Consider the following 25,433-nt stretch of genomic DNA (forward strand, 5'->3'; position numbering starts at 1 on the left):
CCTGGGGAACGTGCTGCCAGTAGGGATTTGGGAGGCGCCTGCTGCTTTAATACTTAGAAGTCTCTGAAAACTTTTCTATGCCACCAAGCTTATGCAGGCAATTAAGAAAATATCTATCTGTAATAGCTGATTTCTGATTTAAAAATTTACATGCCTTTTTTGTATGTTTGTTGTAAACTGCTTTGATTAAAAAAAATGAATAGTGGTATACATTTAATTTTTTAAAAATATCTAAAGATTTGTGAGGGGACCGAAGGTGAGAAGCACAGGTGGACAGAGATAGCACATAAGAAGTAGGAAAACGTGTTTCTTTTGTGTAAAAGCAGGACATGGAACACAGAAGAACACCAAGCACACAATAGCTGAGTGCGGAGATGAAATATAGTCTGTATATAGAAGAATTTGGAAATGGGGGTCTTTCAAAATGTGGTTTTGGTTGGGATAAAAAGGGAATAGAATAAATTTTGGACATAATTTGTTCTGCTCAGCATAAATAAGCATGGTAGATAGCTAAAGCTCTGAGAGATAGAGAAATGACACATCTCTGGAGGAATTCAGTCTGCAGAGTTGGCTCTAAACTCATTTGGAATTCTCTATAACAAATGAACTGTTTTGCACCAAGGGATTTGCAAACATACACTGATTTCCAGGAATCATAAGCACATTTGTGTCTGGCAGGGAGTGAAAATGCTGAGCCTTTCCACCTTACTTTTTTGTCTACAAGAAATATTTTTAAAATGATATTTTACTTACTTTTCCTGTGCACATAGCAAATACAAAAGTATTAATGAAGAAATCCACATTTTTATCTGATTTATATCTGGTTTAGTAACACTTGTGACACAGCAAGTAGCATTTCTCCATTTCCAAGACCAGGATATATCTCAGGGAAGAAGGGAGGGCAGGTGGGACCTCCCTGACAATGAATGAATTCAGTATATTGGACAGAATGTTCTTAGTGTATTATCCTTGCTTAATATTTGGCTGCTGCTGTTAAATGGTTTTCATTGTATCTTGAATTCCATATACAAAGATGGGTTATGTTTAACTATATGCATACTGCTGTCCTGACTTTCAGCAGATTAGTGAGACAGATTTTCCATTACAGCATCTGGGGCTGAGATGTAATGGTCCCAGGTCAGTTTCCTCCTCCAAACTGGAAAACTGGTTTAATCACAGATTACTAACCAGGATATGAAACCAGGGATGTTAGCATCGAAACCAGGGTGTGCCAAGAGAAGAAAGAGAGGGGAGCATGTGGCTAGTCGCCGAGCTGATAAGCTGTGAATGTAAAGGTTACAGCTCCTGTGAAAGAACCCAAGTAAATGAGGACATGAAATGGAAGAAAGTCTGGTTTTCTCTCCAAAACCTGCATTACCCAAAGTGACTACCCAAAATACAGTTTAATATTTATGTGATCCATATTTATGGGAAAACAATATAGAGAATTATATCAACACAAATTATCTTTCAGGGAGATATGAAACACAAATAGATATTTTTTTCCAGTATAAACCATATATATTACAGGAAATAACAAATTTCCTCCAGGCATAGACCTGGTTTTTGTGCCTCTGATCCACAGAAAAAATGAAGCACCTAGTACACTACTGGGTGCTGTAAGGGAGTAATTATGCAACAATTCAATACACAGGATTTCCACAGAGCAATAAAAGCTGAAGGCAATACAGTGGAAAGAAATGTTTCCCTGAAAAGTTCTGTGGGTGTTCCTGTGGACTCTGATCTTATGATTTCCCCTGGGCTATAGAATCTGTCGATACACTATTAGCCTTGTATTAAATCATTCTTTGACCATTCCTGTTGCTCTCTTTGTACAATGTCTGCTGTACTGTGTACGTTCCCCCACCTTCAGCCTCTATCAAATTGGCTGCATTTGGCATTAAGGTAGACAATGCCCATATTTCTAAAATACTGTTAAAAAATCAATGGAATCATAATCTTTAAGTCATGTTCTCAGCAAGAATTGACACACTGCTTCTGCCTTTCAAGTTCTAAGTCCCCAAGTGCAAATCTGGAATATATAAAGATCACAATTAAGCAGCCGCTCACTCATCTCCTTATTTTATACCTTTGTGGGGAAATGCATTTTGGGGAGCTAGCCCAGAATTTAACTTCCTCCAAACACCTCTGATTAGATAGAGAATAGTTTGCAAATGGACACATTATGGGACCGATCCCACATCCACTTCGTGTGCAGAGATGGGTTTCTCCACTCCTTTCACCCTGATGGGCTCTCTGATCATTCAATGCTTGACTAGCAGAAGCAGGGACAGCCCCCTACCTTTTGCAATGCCCACCATAGTAACTATTTTTAGAAGGCTATTTTGGGTATGATTTGTCAATATTTGGTGAGAATCAAGAAGTGGGTGAGGCTTGTTGATTTCATTCACCATTCTGAAAATTGTGGCCGCCCTTCCTTTGGCTAATAATATTTTGAAGTAGAGGGAAGAGACTATCACAAATTCATTGGAGGGGGAAAATATTTTTTTCTAGTTATTTTTCCAACTACTGAAAACTGACAATAATGAATAAAATGCGGTGGCATGGTGAATTGCTGGTACTTTCAGTAATGGTAGACTTCATTGTTTGAAATGCATGCGCAAATTCTGTGACCCATAGGGACTGATTCTGGCCTCATTTATTTTTTCATATTAAATCAATACTGGCTCTGCCACACCATTCCTCTGTCTTTGTTCCACTGCTTCTGGGTGCTGAGATCAGTCACAGAAACAATGAGGTGGTGGTGCTGTGGTGTTAGCCGTGCAAGGCCTGAAGGTAAAGGTATTCTACTCTAGCTGGGTAGCAATGGCAGAAGTGAGCCAGGAGTCCAGAATAGTGCAGGGAGCCCATGCTTCCAGCCACCACCACTGCTTCTGCCATCCCCACCCATGGAGTACCATGGGGCCCCCACCTGTGCTTCTCTGGGTGAGTGGACCAGACAGAGGAATGGCCAGAAATGGAAAGGAAGCATTACTGCCTGCACCACTCTGGGCTTCTTAGCAAGTCACTTTGAAAATATCCTTCACCCTAAGGGCACTTTCTTGCTCAGGGCGCCCTCACAAGGAGCAGCTCCTGGTGGGCAAGGTTGCTGCCTCTTTCTCTTCTGGTAGCTGTGAAGCTCAAAATGGCTCCCCCCCCCCCATATTGACAGGGTAAGAATACAGGAAAGGGATGGGAACTCCATCTCTCCTGCATCCACTGCCCTCACATGGGTAACAATACAGCTTAGAGCAGCGATATTGAGCTGGGAAATCCCTCACTGGATTTGCAGGTGACCAGGCTACTTCAGACATTTTGTTTATCAATTTAGTCTCAGCAGTCATAGGTTGCCTTTCACTGTAATGCCCTCCTGAGGCAGTTCAAATACCTGATTAAAAATATAAAATACAATTGAAATTAATTTTTCCTGAAGGGAAGAATTATGGAACATTTCCTAATGCAGGCTAATTTCTGACTAGGGCTGATGGGATTTGGGATTTGTAGTCCATCCAGAGGGAAGCAGGTTGATGAAGGCTGTTCTAATGTGTCGCTTGAGGTAATGAAGATCAAAGTACAGCTTAAGTTCAATGGATTTTGCTTCCTAGTAAATATGCTTAGGAATGCAACTTTAGTTTAGAAATTTGCATCTTCATAAAGCTTTGCACATATTAGTGTTTGGAAAGGAGTCAGGTGCATAGCCTTTTAGTTGGCTTAAGCAGCGGCTTCTCTGCTATTGAATTGTCTGCATGGAAATTGGTAACCTGCTGAAGGTAGTTTCCATGTTACATTTTGAAGATGTAGGAGCACTTCTATCAGTCATTCTCCGTGTAAATATTATAATATGGGGAGGATTGTTAAAATGTGTTACTGCTTCAGAGAAACACATGTGTTGAAAGTTGTTTATGATACTTTGGATACATTTTTAGTCTATCCAAGTGCAATACTTATATTCAAACTGTGCAGAAAACAAAGCTGCAAGCAAGTGAATGTTCACATTACAGCCGCCCTCAAAGAATTGTTTGGCTGGAATTAAAACATGTAATCCTTAGATACAGAGAGTGTTCTCTGTATAGAACAGACTGCGGACTTGAGTTGAAAGACATTTCTGGAGGCAAGAAATTCAAGGCAAGGAGTCCAGAGGCAGAGGAAAGATATCACAGGGGGCAAAAAGGCAAAGTGCAGCAGCACAGGTAAAAGAAAAATGAAGAAATGAGGCTCAAGGTGTGGAGGATGTGTTTGATACTGTCAGAACAGTACGGAGGGGGAAGAAATTGGATTCAGTTCACATTCAAAGCAGAATCTATTAAAATCACACTTTCTGAAATAATATGAGAACTGAAGCATAGCCACCCTTTGAAATTTACTCTTGTCCAGACTTTGGGATGCAGCTTAGCTGTGCAACTAACCAGTGTCTATAAAAATGCATATATGGGGGGAAATGTCAATAAAAACAAATAGATTAGTGAAAATAGTGTACAAAATGCATTCTATCCCGAAAAAGTACTTGCAAAAATGTGTACAGTAGTAAAAAAAATGAGTTCATTTGAAGAAATTTGAACTAAAATGCTGAAGAAGTTTCCTGATTTTTTTTAAAAAATCAGAAAACGTTGGAAATATTAGAAACTGGGCTTTTTCATGATGAAGGGCCAGATGTAAATTCTCCAGGATACTGCACATTTGTTTGGTCCCAGTCAGCCAGAGTTTGGCTTACTGTTACACGTGAACCAGGCCCCTGTGACCTTTGCTCCATATTTGTGTATGATTTTGCAGTCCATTGGATATTATTCTAATGAACCAACATATTTCTCTCCCCCCTCAAAAAGCTCAACAACTCTGGTCAATCCAATGGGTAGATCACTGCCACTTTATTTACAGTGGGAGTAGATCGCAGACACCCCTGGCCTATAGGAATAAATGTCCAGCAGTTCTCCAACTACTTAATAGGCTACCATTACTTTAAGTTAGCCATGCTTACACGCCACTGTGTGGAATAAAACCCAAGCATGATTGCCTCATGATCATGAGGATCATGCTTTTTGTTTCTGCATGCACTAGAGCACATGTTGGCACCCTGTCACCCTCAGCTGCTCTCCATGTGGCTCACCCTCCTGCCCGGGTTATCAGCCATCAGTGGAGAAAACTCAGCTATTCCCATGTTGCTGGGCTGCAACTCTGGCTTCTTTGGAATTGCTGGTGGGAGATTAAAGCCTCCACTCTCGGGAGCCTATGGCTGCTGGTGGGGGTGGGGATAAGAGACACATATTGACATAAGGGAGGGGAAAGAATAGGAGGCTGCATATTAGAGAGTGGGGGAATGTGTGTGAGAGTGTGGAGAAGTACATGTGTGTGAGAGTGTGGAGAAGTCATGCACCTGTGTGAGAGAGTAAATTTGGATGTTCAGTCGTACCTTGGTTGTCGAACACCTTGGTACTCATCCATTTTGGCTTCCAAATGCCACAAACCTGGGAGTGAGTGTTCTGGTTTGCGAATGTTCTTTGGAACCTGAACGCCCAATGGGGCTTCCAATTGGCTGCAGGAGCTTCCTGCAGCCAATCAGAAGCCATGCCTTGATTTCCGAACACTTTGGAAGTCGAATGGACTTCCAGAATGGATTCTGTTCGAATTCCAAGGTACGACTGTATATGTAAATGTGTGTGTGTGTGTGTGTTTTATTAGAGTGGTGGAAGAATGAGGGGGATACCAGGTCTGGCCCCACCCACAGACATGCAGCTTCCTTGTGCATGTGGTCTTCAGTGCCCAAAAGGGCTGCTCCTTCCTCTGCTGGGTGAACTGTGTCACTCATTTGGCCCTTTGCATAAAGTGCAGCTAAGCCTCACTTATCCTCCTGTCCTCTAAAGTGAAAATTCTGCATCAGCTGAAGAGATGTCCAAGCTGATCGATACCAGGATTCAAAAACACTATCAGATTGTTGCAAACACCAGTATTTTTTCTTTTTATAGACAAATATATATTTAATTTAAAACATTATTTCACTTTATTTCAGTGATTTCTTTTTTAGTACCAAATTGCTTCATGAAAAAAATGGGGTGGGGAAGAAGAGAAGCCCAGAAAAACTACGTCCCCTTCTAAGCATAGAACTGTATGCATGTGGTTCATAAATGTGCTTTACTACACCAAAGGAACAGGAACGTAGGTTAATTTAATAAAAAATAAAATATGGAATAACATTGATTTTGGCCAATATCAATTACAACAGTACTACCCTATTTTACAAATAACAACTGGACATTTTACACATGTACAGTATTCCTCAGTAAAAATGTATCTGGATTTAACAATGTGTCAGTATTTAAAAAATTAAATTCTTCTCTATAGTTGTGTTAGAAGCATTTGTAAGTATCCAAATAAATTCTTTACAATTCAATACATTATATCACAATTAGGAATATATATATATATATATATAATATTTATTTATTTATAATATATATATACCATTAACTTAAACTTTGAAAGCATTATTTTCTTGTTAATAATGTTATGTAGAAAAACAAAGCATTCCAGACAGTACTAGCAGTTAAATTAGTACCAACAGAGTTGTGATAGTTTCAGAATTTTTAGTAAGTAGATAGATGCCAATGGAACTAAACATATCAAGCTGACTGTGGTTTCCTAGAAGACACAGTCACCAGCCCAGGCCCAGCAGCTTCAAGTCAAACTTAATTTCTGTTGAAATAAGCTTGACAAATTATCTGTGATTGACTTAAGCTCCATTGATTTCAGTAGGACTTAATCATAAATAACTCAGCTGCACCAGTGACATGATGTCTGATGTTTCCCCATTTTCACCACTTTAAAGCCAAAAATACTGTTAGCATTCCCAGTTTAAAGTAAACTACTTTTCAGGTGCTTTGTCACGGATCATCTGCTTGTGCATTTCTTTCTATTCTAGGTACCTCCTGAATGAGTTTTAGGGAATCTGTAACTTTCCTTTTGCTCCTTACTGCAGGAGGGGAACCTGAGAGCAGGTAGTGGAATGCAGTGAGTTTCTTGCTGTGTGCTGTGTGCAAAAGGCACTTGCAACAAATACTCTTTTCCCCATTGTGTGGATCCCGAATAGTTTTTAGAAGAGTTGTACTCTTTATTCTGTTAGTAATAAGTGTCTCCATTTGTCACTATGTTACTTGCATGTTTGTTTAGCAAAACTTACATACCACTTGATGGTAATAAAACCTGTAAGTGGTTATGATTATTTTATTACAATAAAATTTCCCCTAACTCAGAGAGTTGTCTCTAGAACATAAATGAAAGGAACTAACACTAACTGGCCTATTGACACCATCTTGGGCACTTATGCATACTTAATCCACTGCCATTTTGCATGTCTATTAATGAGTTTAAGTTTATAATAATAACTGTTAAATTGATAATGACAGTGTATATTCAAACCCTGAGGCCTAAAGTGACAAATCGTACAATTTTAATCTTAAAAGTGAGTTCTTTTGAACAATTTATTTGGTGGTGATCTAGAGGGAGTTATCTTTTGGAATAATTCAGCTTTTCTGTTAAAAGAGGGCTTTGTTGTTTCTACAAACTGGCACAACCATTTGTAATGTTTAGGGGCTATAGTGGTGCTTTCAGAAATCTGGAAAGTTCTGTTTTATTTCATGATAAACTAAACCTATTTTAGATTTGCCATACACAGTGAAACAAATTATTTTGAAGGAAGAAATTTGGGTCCCTGTTTTTATCTCAAATAATCTATCGTAATAATGTTTTTATCTCAAATAATCTATTATACGTTTATTTTCCCATGTAGGAATGTATGAACTGTACTTAAAGGCTATTTCTAGATTGCCTAGAAAATACAATATATATAGGTTTAAGGGGGTTTTTGCGGGTGAGATTTTCTCTACTTATTATATGATAGAAGAATATGAATAGCACCAGGCTTAGAACTATAAGTTAACTATTATTGCACAAGTACCATATTGGTCCACTCTTTTATGTTCCATTGATGATGTATGAACATCAATAGTTAAATTTGGTTCAGTGTATTTCAGTTATAGGCACCAATCATGCAAACATTTTGTAGAAGTTTCATTGCAAGATAGATCTCAACACCAATCCCTGTACACCATCGCCACAATCCAGAGAATGCAATCAGTGGGCAGAAAACAGCCTACCATGTATGTATAAGGTTTAGAATGTATTAAAACTCACACACAAGCCATTGTATATGTACCTCCAGAAGGGCAGGCACATGGCAGTGCATACATTGTAATAGTAGGGAGGTAACTTTCACTTTCATGGAGAAGGCAGTTCTAGCTGCATAAAAGGATGCAGGAGTTGGGATGCTCTAAGCAGTCAAGTGAATGGAGAAATCCATGTATACATCACAGCTCACATAAATTCAAAGGGTTTCTGGAATTGTGTGCTGGTCATCTGAGCAGCGCCCCATGTCTAAAAGAGTGGATCCATATTATTATTCATGATTATTGGTGCATTCCAGTTTCAAGTATGAAAACTACATTTTTTAAAAAAATCAAAACCTTAACAGGACTCTGCACCTTTCAGAGTTTATTCACAGCAGGAAGAAAGCCCTGAATGTTTAAGAACTTTGCACCTTTAAAAATATAATAAAACTATGACAAAAATGTCAGCTTTCAAAATATACCAGTTAACATGGCTACACCTTAAAATGTTTTTGGCAAAATGTAACAAATGCAGTATAATTAAAACAAACAACACACAATATAGGATACGACTAGAAACCATAGGCAGATGCATTAGAGTCTTCTAATATTGCAGTGGATGTTGAGCATAGCTCTGATTTGAAGGTTGTTTCTAACTCTCTTAAGGATTGCTTAATTGCCTAACATTCTTCCACATTCTGAGTATATAAGCACAAAAAGACTAATGCAAGCATATTTTTTGTTCTGTTTTAATCCTTGTAAACTTGTGTTGTATTCTTGAAACACTCTACACATCTTGAAGGGGAAACAACCAGGAAAAAGGAAATGAGAATGTGAAAAAAATATGCAGGAATATCCTTAAGTTGATAGGAAATCAAATCTTTAATTTTGGCATCAAATGCTTTGGTCATACCATACTGACACTGTGATCCAGGGTGCTTTGTTCTAAACACCCGGTTAAGAAAGGTAGGCTTGTTGTAGTTTTCTATTTTAAGTTCCAACATACAGTTCACTCTCTCCCCAAAGGGGAGATAGAGAAAGAGAGAGAGAAAGGTGGTTTGCTTTTTTTTCATTTTTAATAATATGGATTAATCTATAAGTCTACAGGAGCAAGAGAACTTGGGAGAGGTGCCCATTCAGCCTTTTAGTGTACATGTTCTGCAGCAAAGTTGCTGAAGTACTTTTCGTTGACAAAGATTGTTCTTTTTCACTAGCATACAGAAGCCTCCTTCGGCCCAAGATTCTTCCGTTGCTTCCAGAGGTCAAAGAGAGTGAAGAGAAGTTGAAGTTTTAAACAGCATGGTATCAGGTGAAGGAAGATTTAATTTGTCAGACAGGCAAATTTGATGGAAGAGACCATTCAGGAGCAGGTAGCAGGTAACAAACAGGAAATTGTGTTTTCATCAAAGGGAGTTTCAGTCACAACAGCATTTGTTTTCAGGAAGAAATATTGTGTTCCAGGAAGGAGTGATTTGTATCCATTCATGAAAGGAGGGGGGGGGGGGGGAGACCAGAAAGAAAAATATTAGAAAACAGTGAAAAATACAGTGGAAGGTATTTATTGAGTATTATGAATACTGTTGAATAAACAGCCACATCCCAAGAATATTTACATAATTTAAAATTGTACTGAATAGTGGGTGGTATTCAACCAAGTTTCATTTAGTTCATTAAGTTTAATTTAGACTGGACCTAACTTAATCATGCTCTTTAATTTCAACTGGCCTACCCTGAGTAAAGCTTAGTTGAATATCACCCATTAATCCTGTTCCTAAACCTTTCTACTCCAAAAAGAAGTGTTTATGGTTAGGAAACAACCAGTGACAATCAAAAGCTTTTATGGGCCTGTTCACTTGTTACTTTCTGGAGAAATCTTAATCTGGTCTGGTGTGGTCTTAGGTGTGGTCTACACCCCCCCCCTTACCTGCCTCCCACAATTACAACCCCTTACACAATATGAGTAAAAAGTAATGAGTGAACTGTATTGTACTGGTCATAATGTCTCTGGAAAGAATGAATGTTTTCACTCAGGTTGTAATGGAAATCCCATTATTAAAATAAATGTGTTGCACCTTAGTTCACTTTTTATTATCTCTCTCCAGTGCATATAGGGTTGAGATTTCTCCCTGGACAGTAAGAAGCAAACAGGAACTATGACAGTATTTCTACTGTAAATTGTAAATCATAGATCAAAGTATGGCTGAAGTTCTCGATTCTCTCATCTATCTGTCAAATGTTAGCTGGTGTTCTCTCGATGAAGCTTGCTCCACAATTGCAAACTTTGGCAGAATTGGAGGATATTAAGCGCATCTCTCTAATGCTCACCCAGTTACATTAGCATTACAGTATATCAGTGCTGCTTAGTTTCAGCAGTTTTATGCCTTGTGTATGAGTGGGGAAAAGAGTTTAGAATTTCTTGTGACAAAGTATCAAAAAATGAGCTATAGAATGTGAGAAAGTGCAAATCATACTTGAAAATAATCCATCCCTGAAAAATAAAAGGTCTTCACAGGAGTTTTGTTTTCTTAAAGCTCAGCATTAGTGGCAATCAATATGAAGTACAGTGGTACCTCGGGTTAAGTACTTAATTCGTTCCAGAGGTCCGTTCTTAACCTGAAACTGTTCTTAACCTGAAGCACCACTTTAGCTAATGGAGCCTCCTGCTGCCACCGCCGTGCAATTTCTGTTCTCATCCTGAAGCAAAGTTCTTAACCTGAAGCACTATTTCTGGGTTAGCGGAGTCTGTAACCTGAAGCGTATGTAACCCGAGGTACCACTGTATGTAGAACAGAAACCTACTTTCAGTAATGCTTCCATGTGTTGTTACGGAGGTTGCAAGCTGTCTACTGCAGGTGGCTGGTGCAACTTTAAGTCAAAATACTTTGCACAAAAATGGTTCACAAGCTAAAGCCTAGTTTCATTTACATATTTAGCATTTATATTCTGCTCTTCCAGAAGAGCTTATAAAAATATGGAAACATTAATATGGAAATTCATGAACATGACTAAGAGCTTTTTAAAACCAAACACAACACTGACAGAGTATCATAAAAAATATATCATAGCCCAATGCAGGGCTTTTTTCCAGCCGGAACAACTCAGGGGGGCACCACTGTCATCATTAGAGAACAAGGGAAACATTCATGGTCAGTTCTGGCACCTACTTTCTAGAAAAACAGCACTGACCAAATCTCAGTTTATCAGTCATTTTTAGAGTGGTGTATGTTTGTTCTATTCACATCATTCACAAATGACCCATTTAGACTGTCTAAATATACTAATTATATACAAATATAGGGTATCTGCATTGATGCATTGTAAGGTTACTCACTGATCCTAGCGAAAAAGATTAAAATTAGCTGAACAATAGTTTTAACATTCTGCCCCCCAAGATCACAGGAACTGGAGAAAAAGTATGACTCTTGAGTAAAGTGTGAAGTGGCTCTAAGAGCATCTAGGGAAGGGGAAGGCAGAATGTGAGGTAGAACCTGGAAAGGTGAAATTTTCAGTTTGGAGGAAATTGTCACTGGATACAAATCATGAAATAGGAGAAGACACTTGGGAAGGGTAGTGGAGTCATCAGAGCTAGAAGGGAAAGTTGCCAGCAGGTGTCCCACAGCCCCACAGTAGAGGATAAGGGGATGTTGGTAAGACACAAAAGCAGCTGGTTCACAGAAACGGGGAACAAAAAGCAGGCGATTTGGGGTGAAAGGCATGGGTGTCTGAAGACAAGGGGGCAATCCACACACGAGCCACCATTAAAATACGTTATTCTGTCATGCCAATCAGCTGAGGCTTCCTTAGTAATCTAGGAAATCTAGTAACCTGGCACTGTTTGTCAAACGGCTTTAGAGTTCCCATGGAGCTTTTCTCCCCTAATCAAAAGGAATAGCAAAACTGCGGTGAACTTAACAGAATCCACAGGAATGGGCTGCTCCATTGTGCAACTCTGTTCCAACACACTTTACTTTGAATGCTGATAAAGTCAACCAGAATGGACATTGTTTACAGGAACCAGTACTTTTTCCACTACTGTAAGCTTAGTCTTCAGTAAACATTTGATTAAGATTTCTGGGCTGTGCATCACAGCATAGTCTAAAAAGCGTGAAATATGTGAAAGGAGGCACAATTTGCTTGCTTTTCTCAGATAGTTTGTTTTTGTCTTATACACTATCTTTGCACAAGGGATTGAGGCCTTGAAGAAAGTAGCACAGGGAGTTGACGGAATAAGGATACCCATTTAGCAAAAAGTAATATGGTCAGCATACAAACTGTTTGGGTAATTTATAGGTAGTGCTGCTGATGCAATTAAGAGAATTTTACTAGTAACTCCTCTGGATTAAAAAGCCAGGAAAATGAACATGGTGGGAATCATCATCATTCCACAGGGGTGAATGCTACTGATGATCACTGGTCAGATGTCCACTTTGATAATTTACTTATTTTAAATAGTATGCAAAATTCTATCCTCTAGCCCTTGATGTCTTCTGAAATCTGTCCTTCAATTTTTAGACTAGTGCAGAAATATATACTGGAATTTGGATGGACCCTCACAACCAAACATATATAGTTGTCCAGCATTATCCCAGCTAAGATCCCCAAATGTGTTTTGAGAAGCACATTTGTATTTTGGGGGAAAAACATTTCACTCAATGAATGATAGTTTACTCATAAACAGTCTTTGGGTAAAAAACACATTAAAATTAAAATCAATAATAAAGGGATAGCAGGCACTATATAGATGATGACACTCAGAAATGTCAGTAATCACATTTTCATAACTTATTTTTCTACTGTATTGCAGTAAAAATAGACACGGGGCACCTATAATTTGATGGATGAATATATAGAAAAATGTACAAAATATTTGTACAATAGTATTTGGCCAGAGTGTGGTTTATTAATTAGAGCAAATGTGCATTTCTCAGAAGATATATCAGTCCCCATTTCCCACTTGTTACCCCCTTATATAGCTCCCTTTAAGACTCCAAAAATTAAAAATAACATTCAGCCTCTCCCACAAGTACATTTACTATTTTATGGAATGTTGTTCATGGATTCTGCTTCTTGTTTTGTGAATCATGGCATTTAAAGAGATAAATAAAAATAGATTATTACTTTAGGATACAATCCTGTATTTCCAGGGACAATAAGAGTAGATCCCAATGGAATGAATGGAAGGGGAAATGAGGGAGGCACCCAAGAAACCATGGGAGAGCTTTGGTGATTCTTCTGCCTCAGATTCTCCCTCTTCCACCCTGCAGAACTGTTGTTTCAGTGGAAGGGCAAGGCAAACAACAACAACAAAGTGTGTGATGTGGTTTCACTTTTTTTGCTGGCTGGTGTGAGCCCAGCAAGGCTCAGTTCCTCTGCTGCAGAAGATCTCTACCACCCAGACTGCTTTTAGTTTATAATATTGCTAAATATTTGTAAAGAGCTGCCCAAGTTATGGATGTTACAAATGAAAAAAATAAATAGTAGCACATGCATTCTTTTCTTGTGAATTGAAAACCATAATTAATTGAGTCTACTACGGTTATGTAATATGAAACAGATGTGAAGAATTTGGAAAAAGACAGAAACAGGTAAAATTACTTACCATCTTTACAGACTAGACCAACTGTGCAGAGACCTGTTTCTAAGATATAGCCATTTGGACAACTTGTACAGTTTTTCTCTCCTGGACCACTGCACCCAAAACAGCTGGCATCACATCTTAATGAAAAGACAGTAGGTTAAATATATGGTTAATCACATTGTCTCAGTATCAAAAACTGTTTGATTCCTTCATTTCATATCAAGAGGTGCTGAAGCTAAGTACAGAAAGTGGAATATGTCACAAATGTGACAAATAAATGACATGTGTATATAGGTGGAAGAACCCCAAGGCGCTTTAAAAGTGGAAAGGAATCTCATGGGCCCATTGCAAGACGGATGGATGGAATAAAATAATAAGCATTTATATAGCTCTTGTGGATGTTTAAAACACTTTATATACATTATCTTGGGAAACAATTGTGAAAGATAGAAGACGGAAAATGGTGGGTGGGTAGAAGAGAGATAAACAGTTGGGAAATTCTTCTCCAAAGGAGAATAGCATAAGACTGCTGAGTGCTGGAGCCAGATGAGTAAGTTTCCTGAAGTCTAGTAGTTTACTACGGTCACCCTATAGTGCTGACTGCTGAAGTCTCCTTCGGTGAAAAGCTAGCATTAATTTGGCTATGGAGAAAAAAAGTCTCCATTTCTTCCAAAGCACTGCCAGCTCTTTTTTTCTATCCCTGGACATGAATGTGATGCATAAAACTTATCTTCTAGCACATAATCAAATCTTACAAATACAGGAATTACACAAAGAACTCACAAGAAAAGCAAGTATTAAATTTATGTCTGAAGGTTTTGCTTGATTGTCATACTTCACTAAATAATAGTATCATATTGCCAGAACTATATTCTCCAATTAGTTATGGTTTACATATTAAATAGATGCATTTGATTTTTGAGGAATACTTTTTACCTTTTGCAAGTTTTGTATCCATTTTCTAGCGAGTGATCAAAGTAGTAGCCATTGTTACAAGCCAGCACACACCTTCCATTCTCCATAAGATACTCTTCGGTGCAATTTATGCAAGCGTCTGCTCCTGGACCTCAGAAGTCAATAGAACAAGGTAACATATTGACAAATTTGCAGCAGAGCATAGAGACAATGGATGTGTATTATACTATGCACATAGAAGTATGAATGACTACTGGAAATACATTGAATAGGACTGTGTACTTAATGAAAAGTTATTTCAAAAAGATTTAAAAAATGAAGCCAAGTATAAGTACAGAAAGGTTCTAGCACCGGAAGAAGTAGCTAATTAACAGCCTACAAAAAATCTCCCCCCCGCCCTTTTATCGCAGAAGGGATTTGTCAGGGAACTGCCATCGGAGCTAGAGGAGGAGGCAAGGCTCTCGAGCGATGCTGGATAGGCAGCCCATCTGCTGGGGAAGGCAATCAGCGTAACACCAGGGGTGAAGGGGGGCGGATGGGGGAATCGGTGGAAAGGCTCCAGGACTCCTCGCAGGAGACCAGCGGGGAGAGCACAGATCCTCCGCTGCCCACGCCCACCCTGCGCAGAAGACTTTCGCGCAGGGAGAGTAGGAGGAGACTTGGTGTCAAGGAACTTCTGTGTTGGAAGAAATTCAAGAAACGCCCACTGACGGATTCTGCTAGTGACTGAGCAGCCACGGAGCTAATGGCTGTCCAGACAAGAAGGGTTTAACCAGGCAACCAAGCCCAGAGTGGCAGTAACTTACGCACAAGCAACCCCTATAACCATTACAGGATTGAACATTGATGAAAAGATATCAGAGGTACCTGCACAAGAAGCACAGGAATGATGGCATGGCTCACAGTCCCTGCCATTGTAGTATTTTCCTGTTTCGCAGCGGATGACACACCTGGATCCTAGTAAACTACAGAGATACACAAGCAGAATTAGAAAATGCTGATTAGCATGTGGCACTTCTGTATGGATTTTTTTGGCAATAGTTAACATATTGTTAATGTTCAAACAAATCCATCTACTCTGAGGAACACTTGTGTTCAGTACCACGCCGTGAGTACAGGGTCAGTCTGGGGAAATGACTCGCTTACAGAGGCTTTCTGTAAGCAAGTCTTTCTCCGCTCCCACACTTATACCATGAACGAGTAGCATGCTAGTGCTGCACTCTGCTGAATTTTGTTCTGCCTGTCCTGGCGCCAGCAGCAACAAATTACAGGCCTTGCATTAACGTGATGTGTAAACCCAAACAAGCCATGATTGGAAATACAAGAACAAATTTTGGCTTACCACTGAAGTTTGTTTAGAGAGAAACAAACCACAACTTTTGGTTTGCTCATTATGGGAATCAAGGCTCCTGGTTAGGAAGGGTAGAATGAAACAGGATCAAGTCAAGAGCATGTGCTAACATGCTGCTCATTCACAGGAAGCCATGATTTATGGCCCACTTTGACATGCAAATGCAGGCACTGTATATTAAACGGACCACAGCTTTCATTTTCCTCAGCTTTTCATTTTTTTTATTCAGTGTTGGCCATGATTACACATATAATGAATATTACACTTCAGCAGATTGTAATGTGAAGGTTAAATAATATTATTTAACTTTCCTTGCTACCATGTTGAATACAATCTATCATTTCCTTACCTTAGGCCATGTCTGCATTCTGTGCAGGTTTGAAATTCAGTGCATGTCTTACAGTTTTCACTGCATTTACGGCATACAATCTTATCTGAAAAGAAAAAGGAACACAACGAAAAGAACCCAGTTCGATTACATGCAATAATATCTTTTTGTCTCCTTGCTTATTGCTACTCCTAATGTGATACCACAAATAGGAGCTGAATAAAATATACCGTATTGGCCCGAATATAAGCCACACCTGAATATAAGCAGCACCTTTAAAATTCAAGGGGGGGAAAGAAAAAAAAGACAATACCCGAATATAGGCAGTTCCCTTAAAATTCCGCAGGCACTCACACCCCTTCCATTTTACCGTATGTTTGTTTCAGCAGCGATATCATAAAAGCCAGTTTTTGTAAGGTTGCAAATTTAAGCTGCACTTTTACTTTTCACGGTCAGAATTTGGGGAAAATGTGAGGCTTATATTCAGGCCAATACAGTAATATTCTGTGCTGCTGAAGTACTAACATTCAAATAATTTCTATTATCTGATTATATAAATGATTTTAACATGGGGTCAATTCTGTAAACTTTTCCTCATTGAGTTGTAGTAAACCTTTTCAGTAATGCCAAAAGATAACAAGCTACATTTATAAAAAATATAAAATATTAGACTTTATTTGCTGTTCTTCATAGCACATAACCACTGGGTCCTGTAGAAATAAACTTCTTGTATACATATCCATGTAATAATTTTTATTATTATTAAAAATATGTACATGATGCTGTACAGAATTAAAGTGTAGATTGTAGACATTCATTATCACGGGGAACTTTCTTGTGTGTGTAAAAGCTCCTATTTTCTGAATAGTTGGCATCAGTGCTGCAGACATAAAGATAACCACCCTGACTGAGGAACTAAAATCAGTATGTTTTACAAAAACAATATGAAAAGAAGAGAAACAATGGGGGGAACCAGAAATGTGGTAGGGGGGCGGCAAGGCCATTGTAGAATGAAATGTCCTGGGCATAAAAAGAGAGGCTAACATCCCACGCATGTTTACCTAGAACTCAGTCTCACGGTGTTCAGTATGTTATTTCCACTAATATGCTAATTTTTATACAAACTTCGTCTCAATAAATGCATATTTGTAGACATCGTTTGGTTGGAGAATTTTGATTAGTACAAATTTTGAAAGAAGACTGTGTTTTGGTTCTCATTTTATTTCGGGAAGCGCAAGCTTTAGAAATTCACCTTTAAATATGAACTGAAATTAATTTCTTCGTGGTCCCTGATGTCTGACTGTATTATGCCAGATTTCCTTTATATTATGATTGTTGTTTTTTTTTATTGCTGTTATCTGTTTTTATGTGTTTATTTTTATGTGTTTATTCAGTGGTATTTTTAGAATTCTGATATGCGCCTTGAGTGTTCAAACTGAAATGGAAAGGCAGTATGTAATGGTTTAATAAATATCATCAGCCTTAATACAGTGGTGCCTCGCAAGACAAAATTAATTCGTTCCGCGAGTTTTTTCTTCTTGCGAGTTTTTCGTCTTGCGAAGCACGGTTTCCCATAGGAATGCATTGAAAATCAATTAATGCGTTCCTATGGAGACCGCCTTCAGACCAGGTCCGGGGACAGCGGGGAAGACGCGCTGCGCTTCCCCGCTATCCCTGGAGCTTGCGGGGCTGGCGGTGCGGAGAAGGGCTCTTCTCCCCACCGCCAGCCTTCAGAAGAGGTCCGGGGACAGCGGGGAAGACGCGCTGCACTTCCCCTCTGTCCCCGGAGCTTGCGGGGCTGGCAACGGGGAGAAGCAATCTTCTCCCCGCCGCCAGCGTTCAGAACAGGTCCGGGGACAGAGGGGAAGGCGCGCTGCGCTTCCCCGCTATCCCCGGAGCTTGCGGGGCAAGCTTCATCTTGCGAAGCAAGCCCATAGGGAAATGCGTCTTGCGAAGCGCCTAAGAAAACGAAAAACTCTTTCGTCTAGCGAGTTTTTCGTCTTCCGAGGCGTTCGTCTTGCGGGGTACCACTGTATGCATTAATGGCAACTTGAAGATTTCCAATTATTTCCAATATTATAACAGGGTTTTGTTTTTAAATACTTACTATTATCCAGGTAAAACCCATCTGAACAGCTGGTAACACAATTCCTGGACTCTTCATTGATATAGTAACCAGGTTTACAGGTATTACATTGATCACTGTGGCTTCCAAAACATGTTTCACAGTTGGGTGAGCACTTTTTACAGCGTTTCTTGTCGGCGCTGTAGTGACCAGGAGGACAGTTGGGAACACAGATTCTTCATTGTACAAGATAATAAAAGACTGAGTCAGAATTATCAATGAATTTGGCAGGAAAAAAGCAACTGCGTTGATTAAAACAGTGGCTCTCCTCTTGTTTATGGAAGCAGAGACTACAACCAGGGATGGCACAAACCAAGCCAGTCTCATTTGTGTCCAAAACCCTGTCCTAGTCCTGACACGATAAGGGAAGGTAGGCTCACTGAATCTACTTCCACTGTCACACCCCAATTACCGGTCCTGCTACCCTCCACTTTGTTAGAAGGCAAATGGCCTAGAGCAGGCCCGTAGGCTCTTGTATGATCAGGTTTAAAAATTATAGAGGGACCCTCGGCATGTAGAGCAGGCGTCCTTCTGCAGATCTTCAGTCTCTAATGAGTGGAAGGGAAGAGACCGACTGACATCAATGCATCAGAGAGGGTGGGCCTACCAGGTGTGTCCCCATTCTCCCCTTACCAAACCCTAATCACATGAAGGCTCAAACTCCTGAATATTGTGTCTAGATAAGATTCTTCACTCGCTTTTATCTTTTGCCCATTAATTGCCAAGCCCCTTCCTTAACATTTTTAAAAGTATTTCAGTTTGTATCCTCTCTTTCTGCATATAGAACCAATGACAGTAATATCAATATCATCAATATCAATACAAATATAATAAAACATTTGTAAGGCAACCAGGATTCTTAACTAAAATAAAATGGTGGGCAGATAAAACCTAGTAAAGACACAAAGCCAAAGGCTTGTCAAAATGAACAGGTTGTCACCTGAAGGACATCTGACATGGCGCCTAGTGGGCATCTCTAGGGAGGGAGTTCCACAGCTTAGGCACTACCATGGAGAAAGGTCTTTTCTCATGTCCCTCCTCATTCTCAGATATTGGCAGGATTGAGAGAAGTGCCTCTCTTGGAGATCTCTCAGCAGGCTTGTATGGGAAAGTCATAAACTGGTCTCAATACATTTAGGTTGGAACCAGCACTTTGAATTGTTCCCAGAAACAGAAATAGTAATTTAGGAATCACATGCTCCCTACATAACTTCCCCCAGTTAACAGTTTGGCTCCAGAAATCTAAATTGGGTAAAGTTCCAAACATTGTTCAAAGAGTATTCCAATTATATATAACGAAGGCATGTATATATAACCAAGGCCAGATCTGACACCTTTAGGAATGGGTATAGTAGGCACACTAGTGTGAACTGTCCAAAAACCACTGCCAAATCTGGAGATCTAGACTTATGAATAGATTCAGAAGAAAACTCAAGCTATGAACCTGAGCCTTCAAGTGCAGTGTAAGCAAATCCTAGCATGGTTGAACCCTTATTCCCTGATCTGCCATTCCAGTCTTGTCTGGATTAAACTTTAATTTGTTCACCCTCACGCAGACAGTAACGGATGCCAGACACCGACCCACAACTTCAGTTGTTTCCTTGTCCTGAGATAGAAAGGAGATATATGAGTGGGACACCATCAGCATACTGATGACCCCAAACTCCCAAAACTTGGACGGCTTCACCCAAGGAAGCAGAATAGAGCCCCAGGAGACACTGTAGGTCAATGGCCAAGGCATCAAATGGAAGTCTACCAGCTACATGTTTTGGAAACTTTGCTCCAGGAAAGATCGGGACTACCATAAAATGAGGGTCCTAAGTCCCATCCCAGCCATGTGATGTGTTGTATCTGTTTGGAGAAAAGTAATAGCAAGTGAGGAAATAATATATTACCTCCCCCTACTTCTTTACTCCAAATTTCACATCCTAAAGCTGCAGGTTTTGTTTTTTTTAAATACCCTGAATCACTTTTAATATGTGCTTTAATGTGCACACATTCATGTAACATATAGTTAGTCTCTGAAGCCTACTGATGCTGAAAATGTAAAAGTATCTTGAATAAGAATTTTGCTAAGATTCAAAATGGTTTGTCAAGTAAGTTAAAGATATTCAGTATAATCTAATAATTTTGTGGGGCAATATACTGTCTTACCGCGTGTTGTTCTTAGATTTGTAGTAGTAGTGCAGGCAGTCATTGCAGTGGTCTGGTCCTGGGCCACCACATCCTACTTTGCTGCACTCGGCATTGCATGGACCTTTGGCGAAAGCAGCGGGAGGGAGAAAGCAAATCACCATTTGTCTTTACTTCAAAGGAGTTGTTAGAAACTATTTGGTCTTATGTATTTGCTTTGGAAGTGAATAATAATAAAAAAATAAATCAAAACTGGAAATATGTATTGTGGGGAATTTTGGATTTCTGAACCAGACCCTGACTGATCTTTGAAGACTGGGAAAAACTATGGAAGGAAAATTTAAAATTCACTGCATGCATGGGATTGAAGGAAAATGTGATGAAAATGTTCTATAGATGGTACATCACACCTGTCAAATTAGCCAAAATGTACAAAACGGATAATAAGTGTTGGAAATGCAAAGAAAGGGAGGGAACATTTTATCACATGTGGTGGGAATGTAAGAAAGTTAAGAACTTCTGGGAAGGGATATATAATGAATTAAAAAAAATGCTAAAATATACTTTTGTTAAGAAACCAGAAGCTTTTCTTTTAGGAATCACAGGGAAAGAAATAAGAAGGAAAGACTGTAAGCTATTCCAGTATGCAGTTGTGGCAGCAAGAATTTTACTAGCCCAGAAGTGGAAACAGGAAGATACACCGACAATCCAAGATTGGAGAATGAAACTAATACACTATGCGGAGCTAGATAAATTGACTGGAAAAATAAGATACTCTAAAAATCAAAAGTTCATCGAACATTGGGGGAAGTTTGTAGATTATCTGAAAAATTTATGTGATTCACAAACAACGCTAGTGGGGTTTCAAGAAGCACTGTAAAGGTTAAGATGTATTGTTTCGGAAAACACATATTGGAAAAGGTGAAAGTTAAAAGGCAATGCAAAAAAGGAAATGCGTTATAGTTAGGAGTATATATGGATGATTACCAGAAAAATCGAAGGAAGTCTCAAAAGTATAATTTGTGAAAATTTGGTTAAAAATGTATAATTTTTGTTGTAAATTAATAAAAAGTATATTGAAAAAAAAAGATCTTTAGCCAGAGTCACTATCCAAGGTTTCTTGAACCAGGACATGACATTAATAGCATTATGTAAAAGCAAGAGAAAAGGGGACTGCTAATCTTTTACACTAGTATATTGGTGGGCATATTTGAGGCAGACACACCTGAAACATTCTGCTTCATATTACCTGCATAGTCATCTGCCCCATAATCTTCTGTAGGGTCTTCTATTGGACTTGAGCGCACTCGTTCGGCTTTTGGGAAATCATTTCTTGGGGAATAAGGCTGAACAGAAGTGCCATAAAGTACTAAGGACCATTCTTTCAATTTACCTAGGTGAGGCATATGAAAAACATGAGATGTGGAAAATACTTTTTCTAAATTTATTTTCTATATTTGTATCATAGACTGAGCTGTAAACGGAAAAAATGTAACAAACATTTTAATAGTTATAATTAATACTAATAACACCAATACAAAAAATAAAATCGCTCCTTTCCCCACCTGAAAAAACCTGTCAACAATGGCAGTATTAGTGCAGGAAAGAAATTACTCGGCACCACAATAACATAGGCCTTAAAATGTCCATTAAGCAATGTTGAGTGAGATTCTGATTTAGTCTTCTTCCATGCATGTCCCAGTAGTTTTCCAGTGCCACATATGCAAGCAATTTCCTACTATCCCCCCTCCTGCAGTACCCCACACTCTTAAACCTGCTCCAGAGGGCTGGAGAACCCTCCGGAGAAGATTTAGAGAGTCCAAGGAATTCCAGGGGGTTGGGAGGACAGCTGAACCTCTAGTAGGGCTGAGTGGCTTACAAGGAAGGAAATGGCAGGGAAAATTTGTCATTATTTCCCAAGGTGAGAATACAGTAAGCCCACAATTTACACACATTTAACTTGTCACATTCAAGCTTTACATGTTTGGTGAATCTATATATATCTGCATTTACTCACACACAAAATAAAAAGAGGGTGGAAAGGGGGAAGGCACCTGGGAAAAAAGACTTTGGTAATCTCACCCACCATTAAACCCAGTGTGTCTTGACTATACATGATTTGCCGGGATCCGCAGAACATAAACCCCCGCATAGGATACACATCTATTGTATTCAACTATTTTCATTCTACTACTCCTACTATCCTCCCAGTGTCTCAGCTACCAAAACTTATAAACATGCATTAAAATGAAATGTACCAGAAAAATGATTTTGAAGTCACCCCAAATGAAACAGGAACATGGAAGTGCAATTATTTTAAAAAGTTTTATATCTCTTTCTAGTGTTTGTAAGTAGCTTTGAGTTCGTTTTTTTTAAAGTGACTGATAAATATACTACTACAACTATTACTACGAGACTTTTCTATCACTGGAACCTAAATGCACATCACTAACAAAATTATAAAATTTGTACCTGGAGTCTTGACGTTTCTTAGCTGTGACGGGGTATCATAAATTTCCAAAATCCAGTCACCAGCTGCTTTTTCACCCCAGCAATGAGTTGTCATAAACTCCCAGCTTTTAAACCCTTCCATGGAATGGTCAAATAACCTTTTAAAGAAGAAGAAGAGAAGAGTTTGGATTTGATATCCCGCTTTATCACTACCCGAAGGAGTCTCAAAGTGGCTCACATTCTCCTTTCCCTTCCTCCCCCACAACAAACACTCTGTGAGGTGAGTGGGGCTGAGAGACTTCAGAGAAGTGTGACTGGCCCAAGGTCACCCAGCAGCTGCAGGTGGAGGAGCGGAGACACGAACCTGGTACATATAATATATAAACTAACATAAAAATACAAATACAAGAACAAATAGGAACATACTTTTGCACAAATGTTTTATGTTATATAAAGTAATATTATTAAAGAAACCAGGCAAGCCCATAAATCCAATTACAGTATTGGATCCAGTTAAAATGTACATTGGAGTTCCTGTCCCCAACTTCCAGGAGAAATGGATGCAGGGTTATTCCTTCATTGCAGGGGGTTGGACGAGAAAACCCTTGGTGTCCCTTCCAACTCTATGATTCTATAGGATGCTACAAAAAGAGCCTGGGAAGAATGACATGACATGAAAGTGGGAGGCTGCCAGAGCGTGGACAATTGAGACCAGCCTATCCTGGACCAGGAACAGCTATAACTGGTGGTCCAGTTAAGCAGGACATAAGCACTCCAGTGGCAGCTTGAAATTCAGATGCAACCCTTCCCAGAATAGGTTGTACACCTAATTTCCAGACTGGGAACTACCCACCAATAGCACCTCCATCTCAACAGGATTCAGCTTCATTTTTTGGCCTCCCATCGAGTCCAACACCTTCTCAGCCTCTCCTGATTCTGATGGAATAGAGAGATAGTGTTGCATGTCATCAGTACACTGATGACACCATGCTCCCAATTTTCACATGCCAGCTCCCAAGAGTTTCATATAAATATTAAATAGCATAGAACAGTGGTTTTCAACCTTGTTGAGTCCACGGCTCCTTTGACAAACCACATTCTTTTTGGGGCTCCCCGTGGAAGCCACTTATACTGGGGTTCTGTTACAGGACATGCATAAGTGGGGATTTCTCTGCCCCATTCCCCTGCCCCATTCCACTCTGTCCCTTTTGGGGGCTGTTTTTGGCGTGCGTGTAAGTGGGAGTGCATGTGTTGATGGGAACCCAAGCAACGCCACTGCTCTGCAGGGCTGAGCTGACACGCTCCACATGGCACCCCCAGCCTGCCTTTCCCAAAATTGCCACCTGTCATGCATTGATCTAGTTGAGATTCCTGCATTACATAGGGTTGGACTAGATGACCCTCAGAGTCCTTTTCAATTCTATTATCTAAAATATCTCTGTAACAAGTGTTTGTTTTAAACAAAGTATTCTGACTTTCAAAAGTAACCACTAGGCAATAACTTATTTGAGAGGAAATAAAGTTCTTGTTTTGTTCTAAAAGTGCCTCATCCTTATTTAGATTCGCTGGTTGAGATTTAATTGGTCACAAGTTCCCCTCTACATACAGTAAACACTACCACAGTTAATAAAAAACCTCTGTTGTGGGAATACAGGAAAATATTTATCAAATAACACACCTATAATAGCAGTCAGGTTACCCATCTTCAGTGTGGGTATGTCTGTCACACTTTCCGTCACCACTTTTTTGGGAAATATTATATAAACTGCTCAAATCTCTTTATTTTGTAACACTGAAAACTTTGGACTGCTGAAACCTGAGACCTTTGGGCTGCTGACAATTGATTTTTTTTTTATTATAATCCTTGAGTATTATAAAACTTGAACAATGAAATTAGGGAAACCAACAGTAATCTCAATATTGAATTTGAATGCCTTCTTCTTTATTAAAGGCCCAAGCACAAGAACTTTTCTGCTGGCCCCACATCTCAGGCCCCTGCTCCTTAAAAATAAATTAAAAAAAAATTCTTTCAACACGAAGCTTTTGTTACATTTCTTACAAGGTTGATTGGCATGCTGCGAAGTACAGTCGTACCTTGGATCCTGAACGCCTTGCAACTCGAACGTTTTGGCTCCTGAATGCCGCAAACCCGGAAGTGAGTGTTCCGGTTTGCAAACATTATTCGGAAACCAAACGTCTGACGCGGCTTCTGTGACTACCGATTGAGTGCAGGAAGCTCCTGCAGCCAATCAGAAGCCATGCCTTGGTTGTCAAATGTTTTCGGAAGTCGAACGGACTTCCAGAATGGATTCCGTTCGACAACCAAGGTACGACTGTACAGTACTAGTGAGTCCTGAGCACACACTATCTTAATTTGCTCAGAAACTACATATGCA

General features: G+C 39.4%; 1 protein-coding gene across 5 annotated transcripts in view; it reads right to left on the reverse strand.

Moving 5' to 3' along the window:
• Positions 1–25,433, reverse strand: part of PCSK5 (proprotein convertase subtilisin/kexin type 5) — a 226,911-nt gene that overhangs the window by 51,594 nt on the left and 149,884 nt on the right. For 4 of the 5 annotated variants that reach the window (XM_053408620.1, XM_053408618.1, XM_053408619.1 and 1 more), the window contains 8 exons: positions 23,059–23,195; positions 21,836–21,979; positions 20,608–20,710; positions 18,436–18,629; positions 16,350–16,434; positions 15,517–15,614; positions 14,671–14,800; positions 13,756–13,871 (listed from right to left, as the gene is read on the reverse strand). In XM_053408620.1, coding sequence (XP_053264595.1) covers positions 13,756–13,871; positions 14,671–14,800; positions 15,517–15,614; positions 16,350–16,434; positions 18,436–18,629; positions 20,608–20,710; positions 21,836–21,979; positions 23,059–23,195 — 1,007 coding nt within the window. Of the gene's footprint in view, positions 1–6,140; positions 9,409–13,755; positions 13,872–14,670; positions 14,801–15,516; positions 15,615–16,349; positions 16,435–18,435; positions 18,630–20,607; positions 20,711–21,835; positions 21,980–23,058; positions 23,196–25,433 lie in introns of those variants that run through there. The other variant, XM_053408622.1, reaches the window with a different exon arrangement.

Source organism: Podarcis raffonei, chromosome 11 (assembly GCF_027172205.1).
Source record: "Podarcis raffonei isolate rPodRaf1 chromosome 11, rPodRaf1.pri, whole genome shotgun sequence".
In the NCBI taxonomy this organism is placed as follows: Eukaryota; Metazoa; Chordata; class Lepidosauria; order Squamata; family Lacertidae; genus Podarcis; species Podarcis raffonei.